Source organism: Periplaneta americana, chromosome 9 (genome assembly GCF_040183065.1).
Source record: "Periplaneta americana isolate PAMFEO1 chromosome 9, P.americana_PAMFEO1_priV1, whole genome shotgun sequence".
Classification (NCBI taxonomy): Eukaryota; Metazoa; Arthropoda; class Insecta; order Blattodea; family Blattidae; genus Periplaneta; species Periplaneta americana.
Genome location: NC_091125.1, coordinates 177,408,110 through 177,432,816, shown reverse-complemented (window position 1 = coordinate 177,432,816; position 24,707 = coordinate 177,408,110). Strand labels below are relative to the sequence as shown.

General features: G+C 35.6%; 1 protein-coding gene across 1 annotated transcript; it reads left to right on the top strand.

Annotated features, from left to right (window-relative positions):
- The first annotated feature begins 100 nt into the window (after positions 1–100).
- EloB (elongin B) lies at positions 101–20,645 on the top strand. The gene is made up of 4 exons (XM_069836542.1): positions 101–256; positions 4,334–4,427; positions 13,229–13,370; positions 15,576–20,645. Exons 1-4 carry the CDS (start codon positions 254–256, stop codon positions 15,685–15,687), a joined length of 351 nt encoding a protein of 116 aa, XP_069692643.1. The 5' UTR covers positions 101–253; the 3' UTR covers positions 15,688–20,645.
- Positions 20,646–24,707: the final 4,062 nt, after the last annotated feature.

The following is a 24,707-nucleotide window of genomic DNA, read 5'->3' as shown; positions in this document are numbered from 1 at the left end:
AAGTTAACTGATTTCAGTATAAAACACTATGAATATGAGCATAATGAACTTCATAAGTTCAAATCAAGGATCCGATAGCTGACCACAAGAAGTTACCATTAAGCGTAACGGAATATATGAGAACACACACATGTTTTCAGAGTTGCAGTATTCATAAACTGCGTTGGGTGTTATCTGGCACAAATTCTATTTCGTACTTCGTTACTGGAGTGCGAATAACTTTGGAGATTGCTAAACAGACAACTCCTTTAAAATGGTATGAATAGTTTGATTTTTTACATAATAATATTCCATGCATGGTGTGAAAAAAGTAATATATGGAATAATAGGTTATCTCACCGCCCTGATGTACATGCTTTATATTTTGGAATTTCTCTATACCTATTAATTACGTGGAATTGTTTATTTAAAATTGAGGCCGCAATTCTTATTTTAAGGAAGACTTTAGTTTCTAGATGCCATACATTGGAGCGTGTGTACCTCATCCGCAGTACTAAGACAAATGGATCCGAGAGTGACCATATAATTTTTGAGTCGTTTTACGACTACACGTAAGAGACTGAATTGGTGCATGTTTTAAAAGAGGGAGGATTGATTATTTTCTTTATGACGAATAAATAAAATAACATTTATTGAATCATTACTATAGGCCTGTTGTTTTTTAATGTCTCTCTAGAAGTTAGGTCGCTATGGTCCCTAATTCTTCACGAATATCTGCCGGTTTCTTTAAATTCTGTTGCGATATTAAAATATGAACTTGGAGTACTTTTTATTTTTTTAAGATTGACATGTTGTAGAAGTAGAATTAACATTTTCCAGAAATATGAATTGTATTAGGCCTAAATTAGTTTGGTTTTCTTACCATTTAGTATATTACCGAAATCATCTTCAGTATGGTTGAAAATAACTAACCTATTTAGCATTTTGATGTAATTTCACATATAAGATTAATGTGATTTAGTTTAGCTAGTTATCACTATTGTAATTGCGGTTGCCAGGTGTCCCACGTATATTTGAGATTGTAAAAGCTTGTCCCTTACGGAACGTCCAAAATCTCGTATTTACGAACCAGTAAAAGAATGAATTTTTACAGTAGTGCTGGGTGAAACTAGCGCTGAGGTAGTTCCGGCAATTTTGGAAGTGAAAATGGTTGAATTTGTAAGTGATTTTTTTGTGGAGCTGGATTTGAAGAGTTAAGAATTTTACGGATAAATATTCGAAGAAAAGAAAATTGTTTGGAAATGTAAATTACATTGAAAAGAGGTTGCGTGATAATGGAAGTGCAAACGTTTGTGATTTCTAGTGAAGGGAAGGAACACAGGGATATAAAACACACAATACAATGTAATGTGAAGAACGCAAAACTTGTATTAATTCAATAACCACTGAAAAGTAGTGAAGCACAACACATCTTAAAAATGAAATAAACACAAAGTTTCCATAATGTAACTTAGTTTGTATGTCCGCCATTACGCTAGCCAGTAGTGACAACACCACTAAACAAAATTCACCAGGCTTTGAAAATCCTTCACAGATTCGTATATGCAAGGCATAACAAAAGCCTAAACTAACCTAACCTAACCTGTCACAGATTATGGAACGAAATAATTTTTAAAACCACAAAATGTCTGATATAAACAAAATTAACCATTTATGATTCGACCCTACGTGTCCTTGTTTAGTACACTACAGTAGAACATCTATTATCCGTGGTAATGAAGGGGATGAACAGAACGGTTAATCGAAAAAATCGGATAATCCGTACCATAAAATGTTTTCATAAATTAAGTGCATAATACTTTCGGTTTCGTAATTTCCCCCATGGTGTTGTGCTTAGCATGCTAGATATTACAGTAGATCAGAAGTTCACTAATAAATCTGGTTGTTAGCGATAGGCTTTTAAGGGCCACAGAAATTTCTTGTAATGCACTGGCTGGCTGAAGAAAGATAGAAATAGTAAAGGTCTCGTATTGTGGATTTACATACTGTATATTATTATTATTATTATTATTATTATTATTATTATTATTATTATTATTAAATCGTGCACAGTTGTAACGTCAATCTCGTATTCTGATGTGAGATGAGTTACTTTCCCTTTTTCCAAACCGCTGAATTATTTGCATTTTTTCGATACTTAAGTTATCAAACACGTTTTCTTTTGACAGACATTTTGAATAGAAGTTGCACAGAAGGGCCACTGGAAAAGTAGGACAAGACTGAGTGGTGCACGGATTTGCAATAAATTGTGCGGAAGATTTTGGGGTAGCCTAATTTCTTTGAAAGCAGGTAGTGCCTATTTTACAAGTTGGGAAAACATCCACAAGTAGTTGTTCCTGTTGGCGGCAGTGGTAGCAGTACTGTATAATGGTAAAGCCTTGGAATAACATACTCTAGAAAAAAATACATACTAATATAAGGTACAACACAGTACTACATTTTTTTTTCTGCAGCAAAAAAAGTAAAATTGAGTGAAAGATAGTCGGATAATTCGCCAATCTGTTAATAGGGTGATGGATAAAGAGGGATAAGTCAATTTGCAATGTATGTAAACTTCTCTTCTTTGGTACTGAACAAAATCCCTTTGTCACAAAATACGGAGCACTGTAACTGCATCGTTGATGACTTAATCTCTTTAACACAAGAAAGAAGTGACTGTGAACAGTTCAAATCTATAGTTATCCCATACTTAACCCCCTTTATACGAGCACCCTCGAGTTGGGGTACTACTGTATAATGTTCACAGAAATGTTTGCAGACATTTATTTCATCATAGTTTTCCTTAAATGTTCCTGTCATTTGGAATTAATGAGTTCATTTGTTTCCGTGGTCAGTTTCTTCCTGTTGCTCCATACACACTGACTTCACATGGTAGTCACAGGTATCACTTACAGGCCAATAATATAGTGATGCTGGACCATGTGGATGCATAAACTTAACAGCTGTGTCCCTTTCATCAGTATTTACTGCTTCTACAAATCCTATGTGAATCATATACACAAGCCATGTAGAAGTTTGCATACTGACTGTAATCATTGCATGTGTCTTCAAAAATCATATTGTGAGACAATGTTGTAATGTTCATCAGCACTTACCCTGTTGACACCAATTTTATTTATTGACAAAGGTACAAATGATTTAGACTGTGAATATCAGGAATTGTAATAGCTTCCTGGAATTCATTCATTCATTCGAACACAGCTTCAATATCTCTGTTTCCCTACAGAAGTTATAGATGACCAGGGCAGAAGTTGTCTAGGCTTTAAGGATCTTCTGCAAATTAGAGTTTTAAAGTTCCACCAATAAGTCTTACCATCATATGGTGACTTACCATGACTAGTGGCAAAAAATGACCATTTTCCAGTTAAATTATAAAAGTCTTGGCTATGATAACACAGGTTAAAAAATTCTTACAGTTCTTACATTATGTAGCACAACTATCAGTAAAGTATTCAGTATTTGTTAAATTTGGCAGAAATAATAATATAATTGGTTGTGTTTTGTTTAGGTACAGAGTGAAGTGGGTATAACTGCATTAATTTTAAGAACAGAATCTTTAGGTTGTAAGTAACCAAAAAGTCAAATGTCATATTGGTATTTGAATAATGGTTTAGCAGAAAAGAAATAGGACCCTAATTTGTGTCTGAAGTTTGAATCCCACTTGTGATAAAATTATTGAATATTGAGATGTATGCGTGGTAAGGTAATGTGAAGAGGAAACTGAAAAAATATTCCTTTGTCATTTGCTTGAAAAATGCTTCATTTGTGTAATAATGTACAAAATTAACTGATTAAAAACACATTTAAGTGTGACGGAACATTCAGGGAAGTCTGACATCGCTGCACTTAAAGGTTGCTCGGCAAGTGTAGCCTACATTGTCTAGCTGCGCTCTTATGCTGCACCTCAGTAGTAGCAAGTCTTATGCAAGTCTTTTCGTAGAATTCCAAAAGGTGAAGTCGATTAAGAACAATTCCAGAATGTACTAATTTTGAGTACCGTACTTAGATATGGGTAGATAGATATGCTGCTTACCAGATCGTGTCTATTGACTTTATGTCACATAAGAAATGGTACATCGAAATGAGAAGATAGTTTTTTCAATTACAGCCTGAGCAATATAGATCTTGGTTGTAATAAGTTCATATAAATGTATTATAATCTTTTAATGTTTTCCTAATTTCTAAGGAAAAACTATTGATATGTTTCACTCTAGTTCACTGCACTTTGCACCCATGAGCAAGGATCAGCTGTAAAATAACATGCTTTTAAAGTACGGTATAGGTGCTGATTTATGAAATTCTGTGGTTAATAGGGATGCATTTCTCATTGCAGGACGTTTTTCTTATGATACGGAGGAAAAAACTTACTATTTTCACAGATGCAAAGGACACCACGACAGTACTGGAATTAAAGAAGATTATAGAAGGTGAGTTACAAAGCCTGGAAGTTTGGGCCAGTCTCATCAGGAAGAACTGCATGTTATGAATCTAACTTTATTGCAAATTCAGATGACCATCTCCTTGGGACAACATTGATATTCTTAAAATGCTGCTTCAATCATGACAATACACAGTTAGTGGCTGAACTGTTGTGGAATATTTACTTGGAGTCTAGGATTGATGAATTCTGAAAATACTTTTGGTGTCACTGAATTTACGACTGCTTTGAATAGAAATTAAGCAAGTGAAACGAAATAGGCCCTATAGGATAAGCCAAATTATACAATACATTACTTAGGACTTTGTATAAGTCTAAGAAGTTGGAGCGAATATATTATAATTGAGACATTCTCTGAAGTAAGAATTTAACTCAAAAATCTTGAATTTGAAATAACAGAGCATCAGACATTTTAGATCTTCTATAACAGCAGTGCACAGAACAACATTCAAATGTTTCTAGAGGGCGCTTCATTTGTTAGAGGGAACATACATTGAGTTGTTATTCCAGGGAATGCCTCAATTTCAGTACATAAAAAGAAAAAATAAACACAACTGATAATAGCAGAGGGATAAACTTTTTAAACTCGGGATGTAAATTTATACGTATATTCTAAAAAAATAAACTATATAGACATGAAAATAGTATCGGATGCAGCATTAGTGATTGCAGGTATCGAGCCCTTATACTTGACTGGAGCAGCTGACGCAGAACTTACACTACTTCGAAAGGAGCGCACATATGAGGACACACTTTTAAAGATGGAGGTTGAGAAACCGACCCATCTCTTAACATCCGGACACCCAGTTTCTTTTTACGTCTTCGTCAAATACACCAGTTGCATGAGTAACCACAATGTACAGATCTTTATAGATGGATCAGAAATATCTAAAGAAGGTGCTATTGATCAGGTCGGATGCGCTTTTGTTGTATTCTGCAATGCCCAAGAAATCTACACACAGGCGAACAAACTTTCACCTGAATGCTCCATTGCTTAAGCCAAGCTATTAGCCATTAGGTAGACACTGATATGGACTGAACTTCGTAATTATAATTGTTGTATTTACAGTTATTCTCAAATAGCCCTTAAAACTATATATAATAAGTTTAACTTAAGTCCTCTGGCAATGAAAATCAGAAGAAATTTAGTACCTTGTGACAAACACATCTGCTTCTCATGAATGTGGAACAGCAGGAAATGAAAGAACTGACGAGCTGGCAAAAAGTGCTGCAGTTTCAAACTCCAATTTCAGCTATAGTCTATGCCGTTATTCATATGCGAAAAGAAAAATAAATGAGCGCATAATGAATAGGTGGAACAATCAGTGGCTATGCAGTACAAAGGTTTCAGTTACAAGAGAAATCTTTTTTCCTAGGAGCGACACACACTTAAATAGCAACAAAATTATACCGGATTTTATACTAACGCAATTTTCGTCAGATCAAGGAAAATTTGGCTCTTATTTAGAACGATTTAAATTACATAAGGAAAATGGTTACTTATGTATCTGTAAGGAACAGCAAACCGTGGACCACCTTTTGTTTCATTGTCCGGTATTCGAAAACAAAAGATTTCTTTTGGTCGGACATTTACACTTTTGTAATGTAATATGTGACAAACCATTATTCAGTGTGTTCAGGAAAACATGTTGCTATAAATAGTTTTGTAATTTTATATATAATATATTTAAGAACTTGTAAGTAATTAATAATAAGAAGAAGAACCGCACAATGTGCATATAGTTAGTAACCTAATTACGATTCACAAAATTTTGTTAATGACACTGTTCTACGTTCGCACTTCGCTGCATGGTATCTGTCACAAATGTTTCCGCAGAGCTTACATACACAGTGATCATTCGGCTGGTGGTATTTTTCGACGCTACATAGTTTGAAGTGAAACCCATGGACTGCGAATCGCGTCATCACATGTCTCAATTCGTAATTGGCCTTCTTCCATTCTGTGTTAAGCATTGCGTCCGTGGCTTAGAACTCCGTACATATATCTGCTCTCTTTGCCTTTAGTTCCTGGAGTAGGTCCTCATATGCCTTCGTAGATGTCAGTAGCAGTTGATATCTCAGATCTTCGATGTAGAAAGATTCCTTGGACAATACGTAGGTAAGATGCGATGGGGTGTATTTGGATAGACATAATGCTTTTTTCAGGAATGTCGCTTTCACTCTCTCATTGTCTGCTAGATTGTTTTTCCTTAGGTGTTCCCATATTAAATCTATTCCATATGTTATTATGGGTGTGATTTTGAGCTCGAAAAGCTTCATTGCTGTCGACAGGGATATCTTGTGTAGGTTTTTTATTCCGTTCATGGCTATCACTGCTGCTGCTGCTGCTCTTTCCTTTACATGCAGTGTGTATACATTGCCCTGCGTCTGCATGGTGATCCCTAGATATTTGAAGTGTGGGACTCTTGTCAGTGGTTCCGTTCCATACATTATGACGTCGTTGACTGCTGCTCTACCTCCTCTCCTGAACGTCATTGTGACTGTCTTCCTTTCGTTTAGGTGTAGCTCATGTTTGTTTGCCCATTCTTTAAGGTGATTGAATGCTGTCTGAAGGTCTTCTATGTCTGTGGATAGAATCACCATGTCATCCGGATAGGCGTAGATTTTGACATTGTCTGCTTCAATGTCTTTGTAGACATCTGATGTTACTATGTTGAATAGGAGCGGGCTTAGCGGATCGCCCTGTAGCACTTCATTTGTCTGTTCCAGTGGCTGAGATCTGTCGATATTGTCGTCAATTTGCACATAGTTACTTTCCATGATGTTCCTTAATAGTCTTGTGATGTAGTTCTTTCCAGTGATGTTCTCTAGTTTATCTATAAGCATTGTTGTGTTCACGAGATCGAAAGCCTTTGTATATAAAGACTGCATGTAGTTTCCCTTTTTGCTTATTTAGTGCTTCTTCTATGTGTTCCTGGAGGCACATCACCACCTGAAGCGTTTACTTCCCTTTTACTTGGGGGGTCCGGTGCGTCAGGGTTCAGACAGTTCACACAGACAAGCAAAATAAAACTTGTAATTAATTCAAATGTAGTATATATATGTTAATTTTAAGTAGCAAGACTGGGTTACCCATATCAAATTTATTCTTATTATAATAATATAAACTATCAGTCTATAAATATAACCCTAATATACTTACAGCTGAAATAGGGTTCAAGAAATTGTCTATTCAAATAAATAAATAATCAGTATTGGCAAACATAGAATTATTTTTGCGAAGGAAAGTCTTATTCTGATGGATAGGTTATTATTGCTTGTTTGATTTTAAAAAGCTTCTCCTCTCTGCCCAAAGGTAACTTTATTGTATATAATTCAGTACGATATAGTTGTACTGTATGTTACAAATTCAGTAAACATGGAATGTGTATGTAGTCGGTAATCCCGAAAGTCTGTTTTTGAATGCTTATAATCTCGTCTCTCTCTCTTCAGTCTCCATTAGGCAAGGTATCGGTTGTATTAAAGGGTTGTTATGTTATAAAAGTACCTGTAGCTCTCTCTGCTTACCTCCAGAATGAAGAGTGGTGCTCTTCATGCATCATGGTGCACCGGTTACCTGGCTAACATAGCGTTCTTGTTTTGAAGAGTCTGACTTCTTCGTATTTATGTTGAAGCAGATCCCCAAGTTTGAGAGTCACAATAGTCGGACGAGAGATTTGTACAGACCCAGAAACAAAATTTGGGCCACCTGAATTTTGTTTCTGGGTCTATACAATAAAAGTTTTTACCGAAGGTCAAGTCAGAATGTTTTTAAATGATTTGTTAATTTGTCGAATCCTGTGCCTGATCTTTTTGACTAAGTTATTTGAATTCCCATGTACTTCCACTATCTAGAATAAGACCAAGACACCTGACAGATTGTGATGTAGGTATTGCTTCCCTCTCTCCATCTGAAGTTACAAGATGTTTAACAATGTTTCTGCTATATACGAAGTTGACCAGAGAGTTCGTTATTATTCAATGCTTGCACCATGCATCGTAACTTCACAGTAAATGAGCCATTGATTTACAAGTGCCTTTGCTGAGAATGGTAATGCTATATGCAGAATATGCAGTAATAAAATTATTATTAGTTGAAAAGTCAGATGTGTACATGATATATGGAAAAGGTCCAAGGACACTATCTTGAGGGACACCAGATTGAATGATTTGCACTTCAGAATGGATTAATTCAAGCTTTACAGCAAAGGTGCATTTTATGAGATAAGACTGAATGATGGTATGGCAAGTATCTGAACTTGTAGATACAAATCCAATAGTTGCTATGCACAGACGTGGCAAAATTTTCCTTTGTTAAATGCACAATGGTAGACTGGAACAGCTTACCTGCGGCAATCTTTCAGGGTGGTCCTCTCAAAATCAGTACATTTAACGAAAGGTTGAAAAGATTAGACTGCAAATGTAATTTTATTGTAGGTGCAGTGTAATTATCTAAGTTGTGTCATGTAATTAATTAAGTTGATGCGTAATTAATTAAGATGATATGAAATTGAGTTGATATGTAAATAAATTAAGGTGATATGTAATTAATTAAGATATTATGTAATTAAGTTGATTTGTAATTAATTAAGATGATATTTTAATTACTTAAATTGGCAATAGCCTAGTTGTGTGAAATACAAGTACTTATAAGTTAGGTTTACTTTTGCTTATTGCAGGCATTATTATAGAATAGTTTTTATTTATTGTCCTAGGTTTATTGCGTCTATTTATTTATAGTTAGAAATAAATTTAGGTTTATTTTATTTTATTTTACTTTTTTTTCTTTTTCTTTTATTGCTGTAATTATTGTATAATTATAATGGTATTATTGTATATTACAGTATATATCACTGCCACCGCTTGTATACCCAATTGTAGTGTTAATAAATGTTGTTGTTTTCTAATGCCAGGCGTTTGACAATAAAGTCATTTGACCTCTTGCACTCCAATATTTTTCAATGATATTGTCATGGTCAGCCACTGACGCACAGATTTTGAGGTGTTCCGAATCCATTTCTTGATTTGAGTTGCACAATGGGCAGTTAAGGGACTGATATATTCCAATTCTATGCAGATGCTTGGCCAAACAGTCATGGCCTGTTGCCAATCTAAATGCAGCTACCGACGATTTGCGTGGTAAATCGGGAATCAACTGTGGATTATGATGCAGAGAGTTCCATTTTTTCCCATGTTAATACATACATACATACATACATACATTCTTGAGCATTCAAAAATATTTGGATTTGTATGCAATCACACTCTGTCAGAGGCTAGTGCTCCAAAACTGTTTTAATAATTTTTAATGGTGATTTTCTGAACACTCTCTTTGCTTTGTGAACTCTGTTGTGAATGTCTTTCACTTTAAAAATAAAAACCCATGAAAAAGAGATCATAACTGCTAGTTTCAGGTTGTACAGGTTCTGAACTCTATCAATATAAAATACTTTAGAGTAAGAATAAATACAGATGGAAGTATCCCAAAATGAGAAGATGCTACGACAAGATGGGTTGGAAGCTCAGGTGACATTTATGTAGGATGAGGTGTATCCTTTTACAAGTAACGTAAAGAATATTTTAGAAAAATGATCTGTTCAGTAGAGAGGTTGTTATGTCAGTATATACATTAATTTCCTTGTGTTCAGTTCATAAATGAGATACAAATGTGTTGTTGATACGTCAGCTTTGTGTCATAAAGAAATCTGTTTTTGAACAACACCAAGAGATCTCCCCTCCCACAGTCCATTCATTTACAATGGAGTAATTTTTTTGAATACACAAGAAATGTTTAATGCTTTAAGAGTTGCTGATTGTGTGCTAGTTCATTTTTCTGTCATCCCACACAATGTTTCTATTAAAAGAATGTTTTCGTTGTTAAATATGTAGGAGTCAGATGAAAGAAATTCATTGTATAATCAGCAGGGAACGGATTTATATGGACTAAAAATATATGAAATATGTAAATATATATGTAGTTATTTTTACCAAAATATGGAATTAAATATGGATTTTTACCAAAATATGGAATTAAATATGGACTTAAAATTATAAAAAAATGACTATGTACGTTAAATATTGGTACATTTTAATCAAACTAAACAAAAAATATAATGGACGTACCTTATCTTCCAATGTAGTTTCAACAAAACACAATTTTTATTGTCTGTTACCATAACAATAGGTTACAAACATTTCTTTCAAGTGCTGAAAAGTGAATCTTCTTCTATTGTCTCTGAGGATAGATTTATACTGACTAAAAGAGCGTTCGACGTCACAAGAAGTAACTGGTACATAATTCAATTTCACAATGTCTGCTGGGGATAAGTCCAAGTTAATCTTCACTGTTGATTCACCACTCATCACAGCAACAACCTTTTGTAGTTCTTCATATCCAGGGTTTTTTGAAAGTACAGTGTCCACCTTAGCTCTTACTGCATCTGCAACTTTACCTCTACCACGATTCAGTTGTTCCACAGTACTATTTATAATTTCAGAACTTTCAGATAGTGAAAGGTGCCTATTTTGGAGACTTTTGAGCGTTTTTATGATGCATGAAAATGTATGCTGAATGTGAGCTAAGTCATTCTTCACACTTATGTCACAGGTAACTGTTTTCGCAGTATCAATTGAGACTGCATCTTCAGAGTCCAATGCAAGGAGAACATTGTTAATAGAGTCTATATGTTCGGCATAATATTCAACTGCTTCTAGCCATGTACCCCATCTAGTTAAAATTGGCTTTGGTGGCAATGGAATTTCAGGGTACATTTCTTTCAACACGTTAACTCTACTGGGAGCTTTGAGAAATACTTTTTTCACTGATGAAATCAACAAATCTACTTTAGGGAAATTGTCTCTGACCACTTCTGCCACACGATGAAATGCATGCGCCACACAAGTAAAATGAGTCAATTTAGGATATACAACAGATAATGCTTGTCCAGCTTTGACCATATAAGGGGCAGCATCGCTAATAAAGAATAACACATTATCGTACATAATACCCTTTGGCCACAGGATACCCATAGCTTCGTTGAACAGTTTAACTATAGTTTTGTTATTGCACTTTTCTAGAACATCACAATGTAAAAGAATTCGTTCAGAATATTGTTCACTTAACAAACCGATAACTACATTACCAACAAGTCTACCTTCTTTGTCGGGAGTCTCATCAATGGAAACCCAAATTGAACTATCTTTAATTTAATCTCTTATCTTCTGTATTGTCTCATCGTAGATGGATGGAGCATACGTCTTCCTAAGTGTTGACTCATCCGGGATTGTATGTTGAGTATATTTTTCAAGGAATTCCCTGAAGACCTTATTCTTTAGTTTGTAGAGAGGAATATCAGCAGAGATGAGAGAACGGCACAGGTCGATGTTAAACTCAGATCTTACATTCGATGTTGTTGGTTGTGTTAAAAACAATTGTCTCTGCTTGGAATTTAGTTGTTTGTTGGCCTGATGTTTACTAGTTGTAATGTGTTGTTGCACCAGGAACTTTTGTGTAGATGATACTGCACACTGACACAAATTACAAAATAATATTTTATTGTCAGTTGATAAACCATCTTCTTTAAATTCTGAAATGTAACTTGTTAGTTTTGATTTTAAATTGACTGAATGACGTACTTTTGGCATATTTACCGTCTTTATAGTATGATTTACAAAACTGAACCTATGTGTACTCTGACTGGCATTTAACTGTTGAGCTGCACAACTGAAGTCTGTTAAAAATTTTAAATTAAATTAATACAGTTTTGTAACTTACTTTCCCATTGTTGATAGGACTGCTAATTTTCAAATAACTCTGATGTTAAAGGGATTACTGAACATGTGTTTAAATCTCTATTGTTGAAATGTATTTTTAAAAGTTAATGGAATTTTGTTTTGTTTTATTGTTAAACCTAATATAATATGGACTGTTTTATATGAAATATGGAAAATATATGGAAATTAACGAAAATATGTACTAAACTCTAAAATATGGAAAAATATGGAAAATAAAAGTAGGATTTTTCAACCCTACACATTGTGAAACATAAAGATAATGCAAAATATAAATTATATTAGCTTTATAAGTAAATATGTATTTACATATAAATCCTTTCCCTGATAATCAGTAAGAGTATTGTAGGCCTATGTAACTTCGTAGTATTTTACTTTTGAGAAATATCATACATATTTATGCAACACACTATATATTTTTTTCCTCTGTTCTACCCATCCTTCATCATATGGTAACACAGAATACCTGCACGGAAATATCATATGTACTTCGGTACATCATAATAATGTGATATGCATAAGTAATCACTTAGTGATTCAAAATCGGATCCCGGCCACTTAGTCACTCGTAATGAGTGCACCTCTGTACATAGTGTGTTGGACATTGTGCCACTGTCACATATTCTGTGACACAGTACATGAGGGTAGGGAAAACTGAGAGGGATTCAATCCGGTGTGGCTTAGTGGATAAAGCGTCAGCACGTAGAGCTGGAAACCCGGCTTCGGGTCCCGGTGCTGAAGAGAATTTTTCTCTGTTCCACCCGTCCTTCATCAACACACTATAGTTGTTCATGAAACTTTCATCTTCATAAAAATACAAACAGTAAATATGGAACATGTCAGGCATTTTTTCATATTGTCCTGCTTTTTCGTTCAAATTTCCTGCATTGTAAAATTTTAATATGGTGATGTAGGTCATTGACTAATGGATACACTGTGCTTCTAAACTTGCAGTGTTCACATGTGTGGGGGATTCTAATGACGTTACATCTGTTGCAGGCATTCTCAAAGTTACCCCAAGCAACCAGCAACTGTTCAAGGATAACCAAGTCATGGAGGACGAGAAGACTCTGCAGGACTACGGTCTGACATCGAGCTCTGCCAAGGCCCAGTGCCCTGGCTCTGTAGGATTAGCAGTTAGGTAAACATGTTTATAGAATGTTAGTTGGGAGTCCTGAGGGAAAAAGACTTTTGGGGAGGCAGAGACGTAAATGGGAAGATAATATTGAAATGGATTTGAGGAAGGTGGAATATTATGGTAGGGACTGGATTAATCTTGCTCAGGATAGGGGCCGATGGCGGACTTATATGAGGGTGGCAATGAACCTCCAGATTCTCTAAAAGCCATTTGTAAGTAAGTAAGTATAAATTTGGCAGTTTTACTATTTAAATGAGTGTAATGAGTAGACATTGGATGTTTAGGAAAATGCCTATTTTATTTGAATGTTCATATTTAAAGACTTTAGTAAATGTGCACGAGTCATGAGAAATGACGCATTCTGATGAAGTTTGATCTCGCCTTTTTTACTTGAATATGTATTTTTTTTTCGCCATTTTCTTGCTTTTATATGTACCGTTTTTGCCTTTTTTTTATATGACTACTCACTCAACAATACTGCATTTATTTCTGCGTTCGGAACTAAGGAAATTGCAGTTCTTATAGCAGCCATAGATATGGACACCCTGTTGTTGTTTCGCTAACTCTGGACTCGACCTTGTCCTCACCAGCACTGCTACTGACTCCATCACTGACCTACCCCATTAATTTTAATTTAATTACGGTTTATTTAACGACGCTCGCAACTGCAAAGGTTATATCAGCATCACCGGTGTGCTGGAATTTTGTCCCGCAGGAGTTCTTTTACATGCCACTAAATCTACTGACATGAGCCTGTTGCATTTAAGCACACTTAAATGCCATCGACTTGGACTAGGATCGAACCCGCAACCTCGGGCACAGAAGGCCAGCGCTATGCCAATTCTGCCACCCAGAGCGACCCTACCCTATTAATTCCTGGCTTAGTTGCCTCATGAGTGATACCTGCTATATCGCTTTGATACGTATTTCGAGGTGGACATGAACGACAGATTATATTATTGGCTGCCAGCCTCCAGTCCTGATTAACATTTTCCTCTGCAAATGCAAGGCAGAACAAGTCGGTGAAAAGCTTTCTTTACTGCTTTTACTGCCCTGCAGATTGAAGCAGGTTCTTTTCTGCTTCTGCAACCAATCTGCTGGACTGTGTTATCAGGAAGTTCAAGTTACCTCCAGAGAGCCCTGCATCCCTCACGAGAGAAAGAAGAGCTTCTTTACACATTTGATTTCTGCACACATGGTCCCCCATTACCCCTCAGTTGATTACTGCCTTCCCTTACCTCGCAGTTACTGTACTTGCATACATTCATAAATGACATATTTATAATCAAGTCAAAATGGATGTGTTGCAATAAAAATGGTATGCCCAAAATAAAAACAGAAAGAAAGATAATAAAATTTACAGTAAATAATTTTTAAATTGTCACATATATGAAACCCAGTCTCTGTAAGCTCTGTCATTGCCTATCCATCTTTGCCTTGCTTTCTTTTTGGATTGACTCAAAATACAGTTTCTTTTTTCAGTCTGAACATGTAACGTCATCACTACAGTGTAATGTATTTATATAACAATGTATATTGTACTTTATTTTACTTCGTATTATTTTATTTAACAAAATTTAATTTCACCACTTCCACGTGTAATGCATAATTTAGATATTGTAAACATTGTCTGGTGATTGAAGACGTTTGCAGTAAGTGACGTATCATTACATTAAAGAACAAATTATTATTTGTATTTTCCTTAAATTTGTTTTGATGTAGGATATAACTTAATGACAAAATTCTGTTTCTGTGAAACAGTCTTCAAATGATGATTAACCAGTACTTTTCGATACAAATAAAAACAAATAAGCAAAGAGAAGATATAAATTAACGAAAATGAATTTACATGAAGATGTATAAATGTAAAAATGGAGTTTTAAAATACAAAGATCACAGAACCAGACGCGAGAAGCACGTGCTTTACTGTGAGCTATGAGCAGTTTTGTATTATACAAGATCATGGCTGAATCACATTTGCTTCGTGTATGATGCTCACGCATCACTTGTGAGGAGGAAAATTCACTCTCCAAGAGTTAGATTTTTTTTGTCCAAGGCTGTAAATATCATTTCCTGGTGAATACAAGATTTTAAAGCTCTTCCCAAAACAAGCACCCATATCTGTTCTAGTAGACGGTCTCGAACTGGCCAGAATTTTCCGTTCTGACTCGGAAGGCTCTTACTTCCTGATTGCTCTTCATGTTGCAGGTTAGAAAATGGCGAATTTGAACAGCTAGACCTAACACCTTTCTCGTCTCCGCCCGACTTGCCAGATGTTATGAAGTCCCAGGAAACCAATGGCCAGGAGCAGTCATCTTGAACGGCAGAAAGAGCAGTACACAGGCCTGAATCGTCATCACTAATCACACCAAAGACAGGGATTGTCAGCTTCTAATTGGTAGACTGAGGTGCTGTTAATTTATTGCATATTCACAAGGGGACAGTCCAGTGTTCCTAGTTGTTACTGTTGAGTTGTGTGTGGATAATTAAAGTCAATTCTTTTATGTTAACCCGTTTTGTTTTTCATCGTCTTCTAGCTCTACTCAAATTATGTAAGTTGGAGAGGAAATATATTGTAACAGACTAGGGTTGGCACGTGTATGTATTAATCAGCCTGCATGTATCATGCAGGCACAAGCATTAATGCCTTGAACACTTTTGTAAAATGTATGTTTTGGATCCTAAAACTGTATAAATTGTAGCAATTCTAAGGTATTGTGTAAGATATAAATATACCATATAGCAAAATTACTTTAAGTCATTCCAGCGATATTTCGTGTTGAAGGTCCTAAGTAAGGCATGCAGACCAGACGTGTAGACTCCATAAACAGAAATTCTAACTTATTAAATGAAGTGGATGAAATGCACATACAAATTATTCTTACAAGGAGACATGTTTTTGGAAAGACAGAAACTCATAATATAGGAAGAAGTAGAGTAAAGCTAAATTCTAAGATGCTCACAGGCTGCCATGTTAGACAGCAAAAGTTGCGAGTTCGAGAGGTTTTTTTTTTTTTTGTTACATTACTCTACGAATATAATTGTCACTATAATTTATTTCTGGACATTGTTAAGGCAATGTCTTACTTTGAGCTAATCGTTTCAACACCAGGCTTCGAAATCATTGAACTTTCACAGACTGCTTGTATATGAGGCACATGGTAGATGTCTTGAAAGTTTGTTATGATTGCACTTCTGTGTTTACTGTTAAAAAGGCCAGTCTGTTCCACATCCTTGTCACTGACGGGGTGGAGATAAAGCACAGGATTGGTAGAGTTGCAACACTCACATACATACGGAGATAAGCACTTTTAATCTTCCTCATCACTGGAGCTGCTGTTGTCCAGGTTCCAAAGTAAATAATCTTCCTTCATTTTATTAGTTGTTGAACACAATCCTCCGCGGTTTCTTTTTGAATTGAGGTTTGAAATAAAGACCTAATTTGTGTGAGTTCGAAAGTGCTATTGTTCCTACACTGCAAGAGAGTTGTGCCGAGAAAGGCTTACCATACAGGTGCAGTCAAAAGAGCCACAGTTCCTAAGTGGTAAACTAACATTGCGTTCGCTGCTATTAAATTCAGTACCTACATGGTTACAGGGGGCGGCTGGATAGCTCAGTTGGTAGAGCAGCTGGCTATGGACTGAAAGGTCCTGGGTTCGGTCCCAGGTGGTGTCAGGATTTTTTCTCGTTGCCAAACTTTCAGAACGGCCCCAAGGTTCACTCAGACTCCTATAAAATTGAGTACCGGGTCTTTCCCCGGGGGTAAAAGGCGGTCAGAGCGTGGTGCTGATCACACCACCTCATTCTAGTGCCAAGGTCACGGAAAGCATGGGGCTCTACCTCCATGCCCCCCAAGTGCCTTCATGGCACATGACGGGAATACCTTTTTTTACCTTACCTACATGGTTACAGACTTCAACAACGATCATTTACTCGAATTACTTGAAATTAAATTATAATTATGATTCGTGACTTAGAAGTCAATTAATTAAAAGCATTAACGAACTTCACATGTCTTTTCGTTGTAATACTTTCATGACTGTATGATTCAAATATTAAGATTAACCAAGGGACTACTTTCTTTGGAAGCATATTAATTAGCTGTGCATGAATCATCCTATCTCCAATTGTGAAGAGTGTACAAGGTGAATGCCACTCTTCCTTGTTTACATCAGGCTGGGATATAGAATTATAATATAAATGTGTTTGTGTGTAAAGTTTGCTGAGCTGGTGTTACAGTAAGAAAAGCAGTAATACCGTTCCTCTCCAATTTTAAACTTATGGGGAACATGTTTAGAATTAAATTACAGTGATAATTGAAAACATGGAATAATAAATATAGAAAAGAATGAACTGAACAGGTTCGAATTCTGTATTATCGCCAAGTGACAGAAGCAGAAAGAAGGTAAATGTCTTAATGAGGCAACTTTTGTTACCAATAACTTGACAACTTTCGAGCATTGTATAATATGTCTTTGTTTTGTATCCATTAACTTAATTAAAATTGATGATCCCGATGTATCACAGCCTTGTTGCTTGCTTCTATTGCATGTTTTATGTTCAATGGTTCATTTAAAAAAATGAAAATTTTTGTTTGAAAAGCATCACACTTCCCCTGGCTTCTATAAAATTACACCTATAATTTTCTTCATTGCCTTGAGAGGGCATAAGAAGCTTAAACAGTACACTTCCTCAAAATAAAATAAAAAAGCAGTGTGTGTTGCTATTTATAATTTTGCCAATACTTTTGCACACCTTTTTATTATAAACTTGAGGTCTAGTGTACTGTGTAAATCCTTGTAGTCATTAAATCTTAACATGACTACCTCGTAAATCAAGATTCAAAATATTTGTTCCTTTGGGAACTTGTAGCAGATATGGAAAGTAGTATGATCAAAAGGTTGCTTGTGTGTTAGTACAACTTCTAACAAATTAATATTGATGAAGCATCTATCTACAGTGTTCTACACAATACAAATGTGGGAAAGAAGAGGCTATTGCTTAAATTCTGCTGTCCTTTGTAACTCTGATCTGGCTTCATACCGAGAATAATAGTGATTTTTCTGTCAGTCCCGTCCATATTAGGAGGTTTGCTATCCCCACTTGTATATTTTTGCTGCTGTACATAAGCATATCAAGTATTCATTATTGTTCTGTGAGAGTGATTGGTTGACCACTCAATATAAAACAGGCCCAGAGTATTCTGTGTGTTATATGATCGACGGGTGAATTAGAGGCCAGGCTTGTAGCAGTGCAAATCAGCGAGACATGAATACAGTGCTTCCAGAATAATGTAATGGCACTGTGATGTGGTTTGGGTCCAGGGCAAACGACGTGCCATGATTTACAAAATGGTTGCTTTGTCATGGTTAAAGATAGCCAGAGCATGACAGTAACCATTCTTGTAGACTTTGGAAATGAATACCTTTTAATCCACAGTCTTTCTCAAAGTGTGTCACGTCAAACATGTAGCTTACTACAGTAGATAGTCTTTTGTCTGAATGTTGTGGAGGAACTTGAACTCTGAGTGCAACCTAAAAGTGGAGCACTGCTTGTGCATGGTCTGTGATTCACTCGTCTCATGATGAGGCTGCAGTTGGTTCGATCCCTGTTCTTTGGGTGGTGATTGTACACGAGGTATGGCAGCTGTCATGTCACGTGTTCCTTCTCCTTCTCCCCCCCTCCCCTTGTTTTAATAACTCGTCGCAAGTGGGCTGTTCTAACTTCAGCTGTCTTACCAAACTCAATGCTAATTGTTGTGTGCAGTAATTTTTTCCGACATTAAGCTATATCCTTTTTGCACAATAATTGACTTCTGTTGTGCGAACCTTTATAATTCGCACATGCATCACAAGATGGTCATTATCTGTAGTTCTGGATTGCGAGGGGAAATTTTCTTTGGCCTCTCCAACTGCATGGAATGCTAAACATACTGCAGATAAGTTACTATTCAATCATGTGCTGCAGGCCTAAAATAATAGTTTATTATAATTAATAAATGAGTGACATCATAGATGCAGACCAAGAAGTTGACCAAATAAGCTTGTAATTCGTGATGTGCATAAGTGGATTGGCAGCTCGTATTTCTCCCTCGTACTTGGACAGCTGTCATGCTTCCTTCATAAAAAAACCTATAGTCATGACATGAGGCATTCCCTGGAATAACAGCTTAACGTACATTAAATTGTTTTTCCTTTTCCAGCATATGTTGAATTCATAATAGTACATCCTTCCTTATAGCATATTATTTCCCTCCAACAAACGCAGTGCCCTCTAGAAATATTAGGATATCATTGTGCGCAAGGCTGTTGTACCAGATGATGCTCTCTGTATCAAATTCAAGACTTTGTAGTTAAGTTCTTGCATCAGGGAACGCCTCAATTTATTCCGAAGATGTAATATTAAAGAAAGCATTGATCACTATGGACCTGAAGATGCAGAATATTTAACTCTTAACAAAGTGAAAGTATTTATTATTTCTTGCTTCATAATTACCGCATGTACACGAATACTCTGCACATCGTAATTTTAGGAGAGAAAAAAAATAAAGGTGAAGGGGTACCAGCCATATTTCAAATAATGTGTGCACCCCAGTTTTTCGCTATATTATGGAAAAAATATGCACGGAGTATTCACGTATATACAGTAATTTGCATATTCCAGCAGAAGAAAAAAAGGAGCAATTCTTGGCCCACCTTGTCCTGTTTTATTTAGCATGTCAAATGCGTGATGTGTGGCAACTTAGGGACGGTATGGTGCAGTGAGCAGCAGCTGTGCACTGTGCTGAAAGTCATACTCCCAGAATTCCAAAATGTTCTTTTAAATTCCTCAGGTTTCTTGTCTCAAATGCATTTTACTTCGCAGTGCATGTCGGTATAATGGGATGAGGAAGAACTTACGTGTTGCTTTGTAACCAGGACTTCCTTGATGAATAACTGAGCGAATGGTTGAATTTGTTCTACAATCGAAAATTTTCGGTGTTAGCAGTTTTGATTCACAGAATGTAAAATTCAGCATGAATTAAGGTAAATTTTTGCCAAGTCTTGTAATACATTCAAATCTGCTGTGTAAAGGTGATTGGTACCGGTGTTGCATTATTATCGAGTACATCATGATGAAAGTGGAACGTTTTTCCATTTTTCACTCAATTTTTTTTAAGGTGAGAAACATGGATTATGGTATTTACATATCAGTTTATCATTGGACACTGTTCCGTTCCCAACATTATGATTTTATATGAGAATAAACATTATTTTGAAAATGTACTGTAAACCACAATTCTGTCTCTCTTCTCAAGGTGTAGTGGAATTCAACCCTTCTCTTTGGTTTCTGCCATTAATATTTTTCCCTGTTTGAAAATGTTGTCTTTTAATATTGTACAAATGCAGTTATGTACAGTAAAACCTCTTTTTTTACGATTCGCTAGCAGACTAATTATTTTTCACCTAAATGCAAGGTTTTCTTACTAGGGAACGTTCACTTCTTATAAACAAGAAAAGGCTCAGAGCAGAAACTGAAACACCTTTAAGCCACTACTTAATATCCATTAAATTTACTACTAGCAATCACAGATTCACAAACACAACATATTCTCACAAAATAAGTTACATATTTTTAAGTACTGCAAACAAGCTTTCTTTGAATTATGTGGCCAGGGAGAGCAATGGGCTAGGAGTTGGAAGATCCCAGGTGACAAACTTCCAGAACGATACTGAGGTCCACTAAGGCTCCTATCAAATTAAGTATCGAGGGGTAAAAGATGGTCAGAGTGCGGTACCGACCGTACCACCTCATTCTAGTGCCAAGGTCATGAAAGCATGGTGCCCTACTTCCATGCCCCCCCCCCCCCATGGTGGATACCGAGACATTGATGCAGTGTACTGCTGTATGCAAGGTATGGCAGACACTGTCCACAAATGTTTCGAATTTCGCTAAAATTCACAAATCCATTCAAATATATAGGGTCCTTCAAAAATAATTTCAAAGTTTAGAAAGTGTTATAAATATAGGGTGTAAATAAATTGGTGTCAAATATTTGGGGGGCGTATTTCTAACAACAAAACATTGAAAAACTTTCATATGGATATGGTTCTGAAAATGCTTGGTTTCAGAGTCTGTCCTCACCTTGAGTTCTGAAGAGTAGTCAACTTAAATTGCTTTCATGTTGCTACTTTTTCTTTAAAATAGGCCATTGAGATTTGTTTTCCTTTGTTTGATTGTCATCTTATTTCTGACATCTGACACCATGTATCTCTGCCGAAGGATGCTGCTCCACCTCGCTTCTAGTCATTTGAATCACCGTTTGAGATCCATTGAACACCAGATTTAAATCCAATGGACATTTGAAGTTTATAATTTTTGCAATTCCTGCACTTAATATTGACATTCTTAGAGAGTGTATCCTAAAAGAATTTGAACAAATACGAAACACTCCAGGCATTCTCAACAGAGTATGCCAGAATGTGGAATGCATTAATACAGGAGGAGGCCACTTTGATACATTTCTTTGCAATAAGTTGCTGAATATCACTTGTAGTATGAGCTTGTTTGTTACCAACGAAGTAGCATAACTCTGAAACGAAGCATTTTCAGGTTTTTGACTGTTTATATGAAAGTTTTTCAATGTTCTGCTTTTTAGGAATATGTCCCCAAAATATTTTACATCAATTTATAAACATCCTGTATTATAATATTTGAGGGAGAAAAAAAAAGCAAGACAAAAACATCACAGTGTTGGGCAAACAATGGGGTTTGATTTTTACAAAACTTTGGGAATATGTTCACTGTTCTCTTGTTCAAACACATTCTTTCTGCATTTTGCCGACAGTATCTTGGAATATTCCAGTTTCTTGCGAGATAGCATCTTTAGTTGCTGCAGGGTTGTTGGGTGTCCATGAGAACTCGTTCTTTAAGGTAATTCCATAACCAAAAGTTGGCTGGATTGAGACCTGGAGATCATGGAGGCCATATTTTTTAGGAAGTGCCTACCACTAAACATCTGTGTAATTAATAGTTTTGCAGAGGTGTAGATGTGGACCGGTGCACCATCTTGCATGAAGATTGTTTCTCAGCCTAGGGGTGGCAAAGTTCTGCAGCACTTGTCGGTTACTGTGTCAGTCTGGATCAGTGATGAAGGACTTGTTGAATTAAAACCTGGCGTTCATTTTCAGACAGTAATTAACTCCATTTTTGTAGCAGTACTAATAGAATTAAACAAAATGGTAACTATGGAAATTAAAAACTCAGTGATGTTTTTTATACCTCAAATATCATAAATAACTCTTTGAAGTTTGAAGTGACTTTTGAATTACTCCATATTTCTTAGAGCAGTAACGTTAAAATGAGGTTTTACTGTACTATGTCGTATTCTTCATTGTGTTTTTCACATTTTCAGTCTGAATTTTATTTCTGTGTACATGTGTGGCTTGATTTGAATGTACCATATTTACTTGACTCAAAGCCAAATACTGTTTGAAGGAAAAACAGTAAAACTTCATTTATACGTTTTATGAAGAAAAATGTATAGCTGAAAACTTAATGCGAAGAACGAGTTGTCAATTTAGTAAAATTTTCGTAAGAGAAATTTAAAACTTCATGAGCCTATAATATGGTACTGAAATTTATAACATATATTCTTGAAGAATGTAAGATTACTTTTAGAACATCTTAGAACCAAAGCTGGCTGATATGTTACATTTCAAACTCCAATCTAGAAAATTTCACAAACCTGACTTTCCTTCTTCCCCTGTGATACTGCTCAGTTACATCTTGGTGCGTTTCTAAAGCAGTAACAGCGTCGTTAAGATTGTTGGAGGCAAGCTTGGACAGCTTCGAATTTCAAAGTGGGCCGCATCTTTTAATTTTCAGCTAAATATATTTAGAACTTATAAATAACGTTTCATATCTCCCTGGGTTTAAAATACAGTTTTGTAAGTGTTAAAAACATATATCTGAAGTAAATTAATATGAAACATATAGGAATTTTGTTGGGACCTCAGAAAAAAAAACTAATATGTGTGAAAAATATGTAAGTGCAAAATGTATAAAAGAAGTTTTATTGTGTATGGGCTATTCCATATGAAATCGATCAGTAAAAACCTCGCATTTTTTTAATACTCTAATTTTTTCCCTATTTATACAAGGTGCCGAGGAGAGTGCATTTTCAAAAATATACTATCGAAAGTCAAACGATTTTCTTATTATTAAGCAACAAATTTAGCGTATTTTATAAAAACAAGCCTTTCAGCGCTCAGAACTCTGAAACCATTTACTGCAGAACATTGAACGAGAGCTCATTTTGAAGCTGACATTTGGTAGGTTATGATAAGAAGTAATCCTTATTTTTATTGTATACAGAGAGACAGATAATCTGATTTTATTTACATTTAGGCTTTTTGCAAATTTGTAAAAATGTAAGAAATATTGAGAAAAAACCTTGCATTATTAGGAGGGATTCGGCATTGTTTGCTTAGTGGTATGGCAATAAGTTTCGAGGGTATTAAATAGATTATTTCCACACGCCTAGACTTGAATTGCGCAGTACCGCACGCACTGGCCGAGAGCTGAAGATAAATGAGCGTTGGGCGTCATTTTACTCCTGTGTTTATGAAAACTTGTGATAAAGCTAGCCCAGCTATGCGCTATTAGACGAAACATCACGTGTTTGTCTCCTGGCCTTGCTTGTCTCGGCTAGCTCCCGCCTCACAGTCAGCTGGTTAGTTCACACGCGTGCTATTTATTTTCTTTATTTGATATTTTCAATACTTTATCAATGGTGCACCAGTAAAAAATATGTGTTTATTTGTACTGTCAATGCGGAATCTAACCATATATTTTAAAAATATTTTTTCGTGGGCAAAGACGTCTTAATGAAGAAAAATCTAAATTTCTCCATTTCCATAAAAAGTAAGAAAATCTGTTTATATGTCAATATAAACTTTAATTTCTCAGCATCAAAATAAACCATGATTTTGATCATTGGGTGAAAGGGTTTCGGAGCCACAACAGTTTAAAGTTGCTAATTTTATGAAAATACGATAAATTAAAATATTTTTAATTTAAACACTATGAAGTTCTGATGCCTCAAACTTTGCACAAAGCATTGTATCACAGTTGTTAACAGACAGAAAAAGTTTCATTGTATTTAAAAATTGCAAGGTCAATTTTCTCTATATTTCGGTCGATTTGAGATGGAATAGCCCGTATGTTCTAGCATTGTTGCAGCCTTTGTTGTTGGTGAATTTGGATATAATCGGAGTAGAATATTTATATACAAATGACGTTTTTATCTACCAAGATTTGTCTTACAAGGCAGAAAATTTCTACATCTCACTGATTTAT

What these genes read in the sequence shown, in the direction of transcription:
- EloB (XM_069836542.1), top strand. An exon ending in ATTAAAGAAGATTATAGAAG is followed by an intron (nt 4,428 to 13,228) that starts GTGAGTTACAAA and finishes CATCTGTTGCAG; the next exon opens with GCATTCTCAAAGTTACCCCA. An exon ending in TCTGTAGGATTAGCAGTTAG is followed by an intron (nt 13,371 to 15,575) that starts GTAAACATGTTT and finishes TTCATGTTGCAG; the next exon opens with GTTAGAAAATGGCGAATTTG.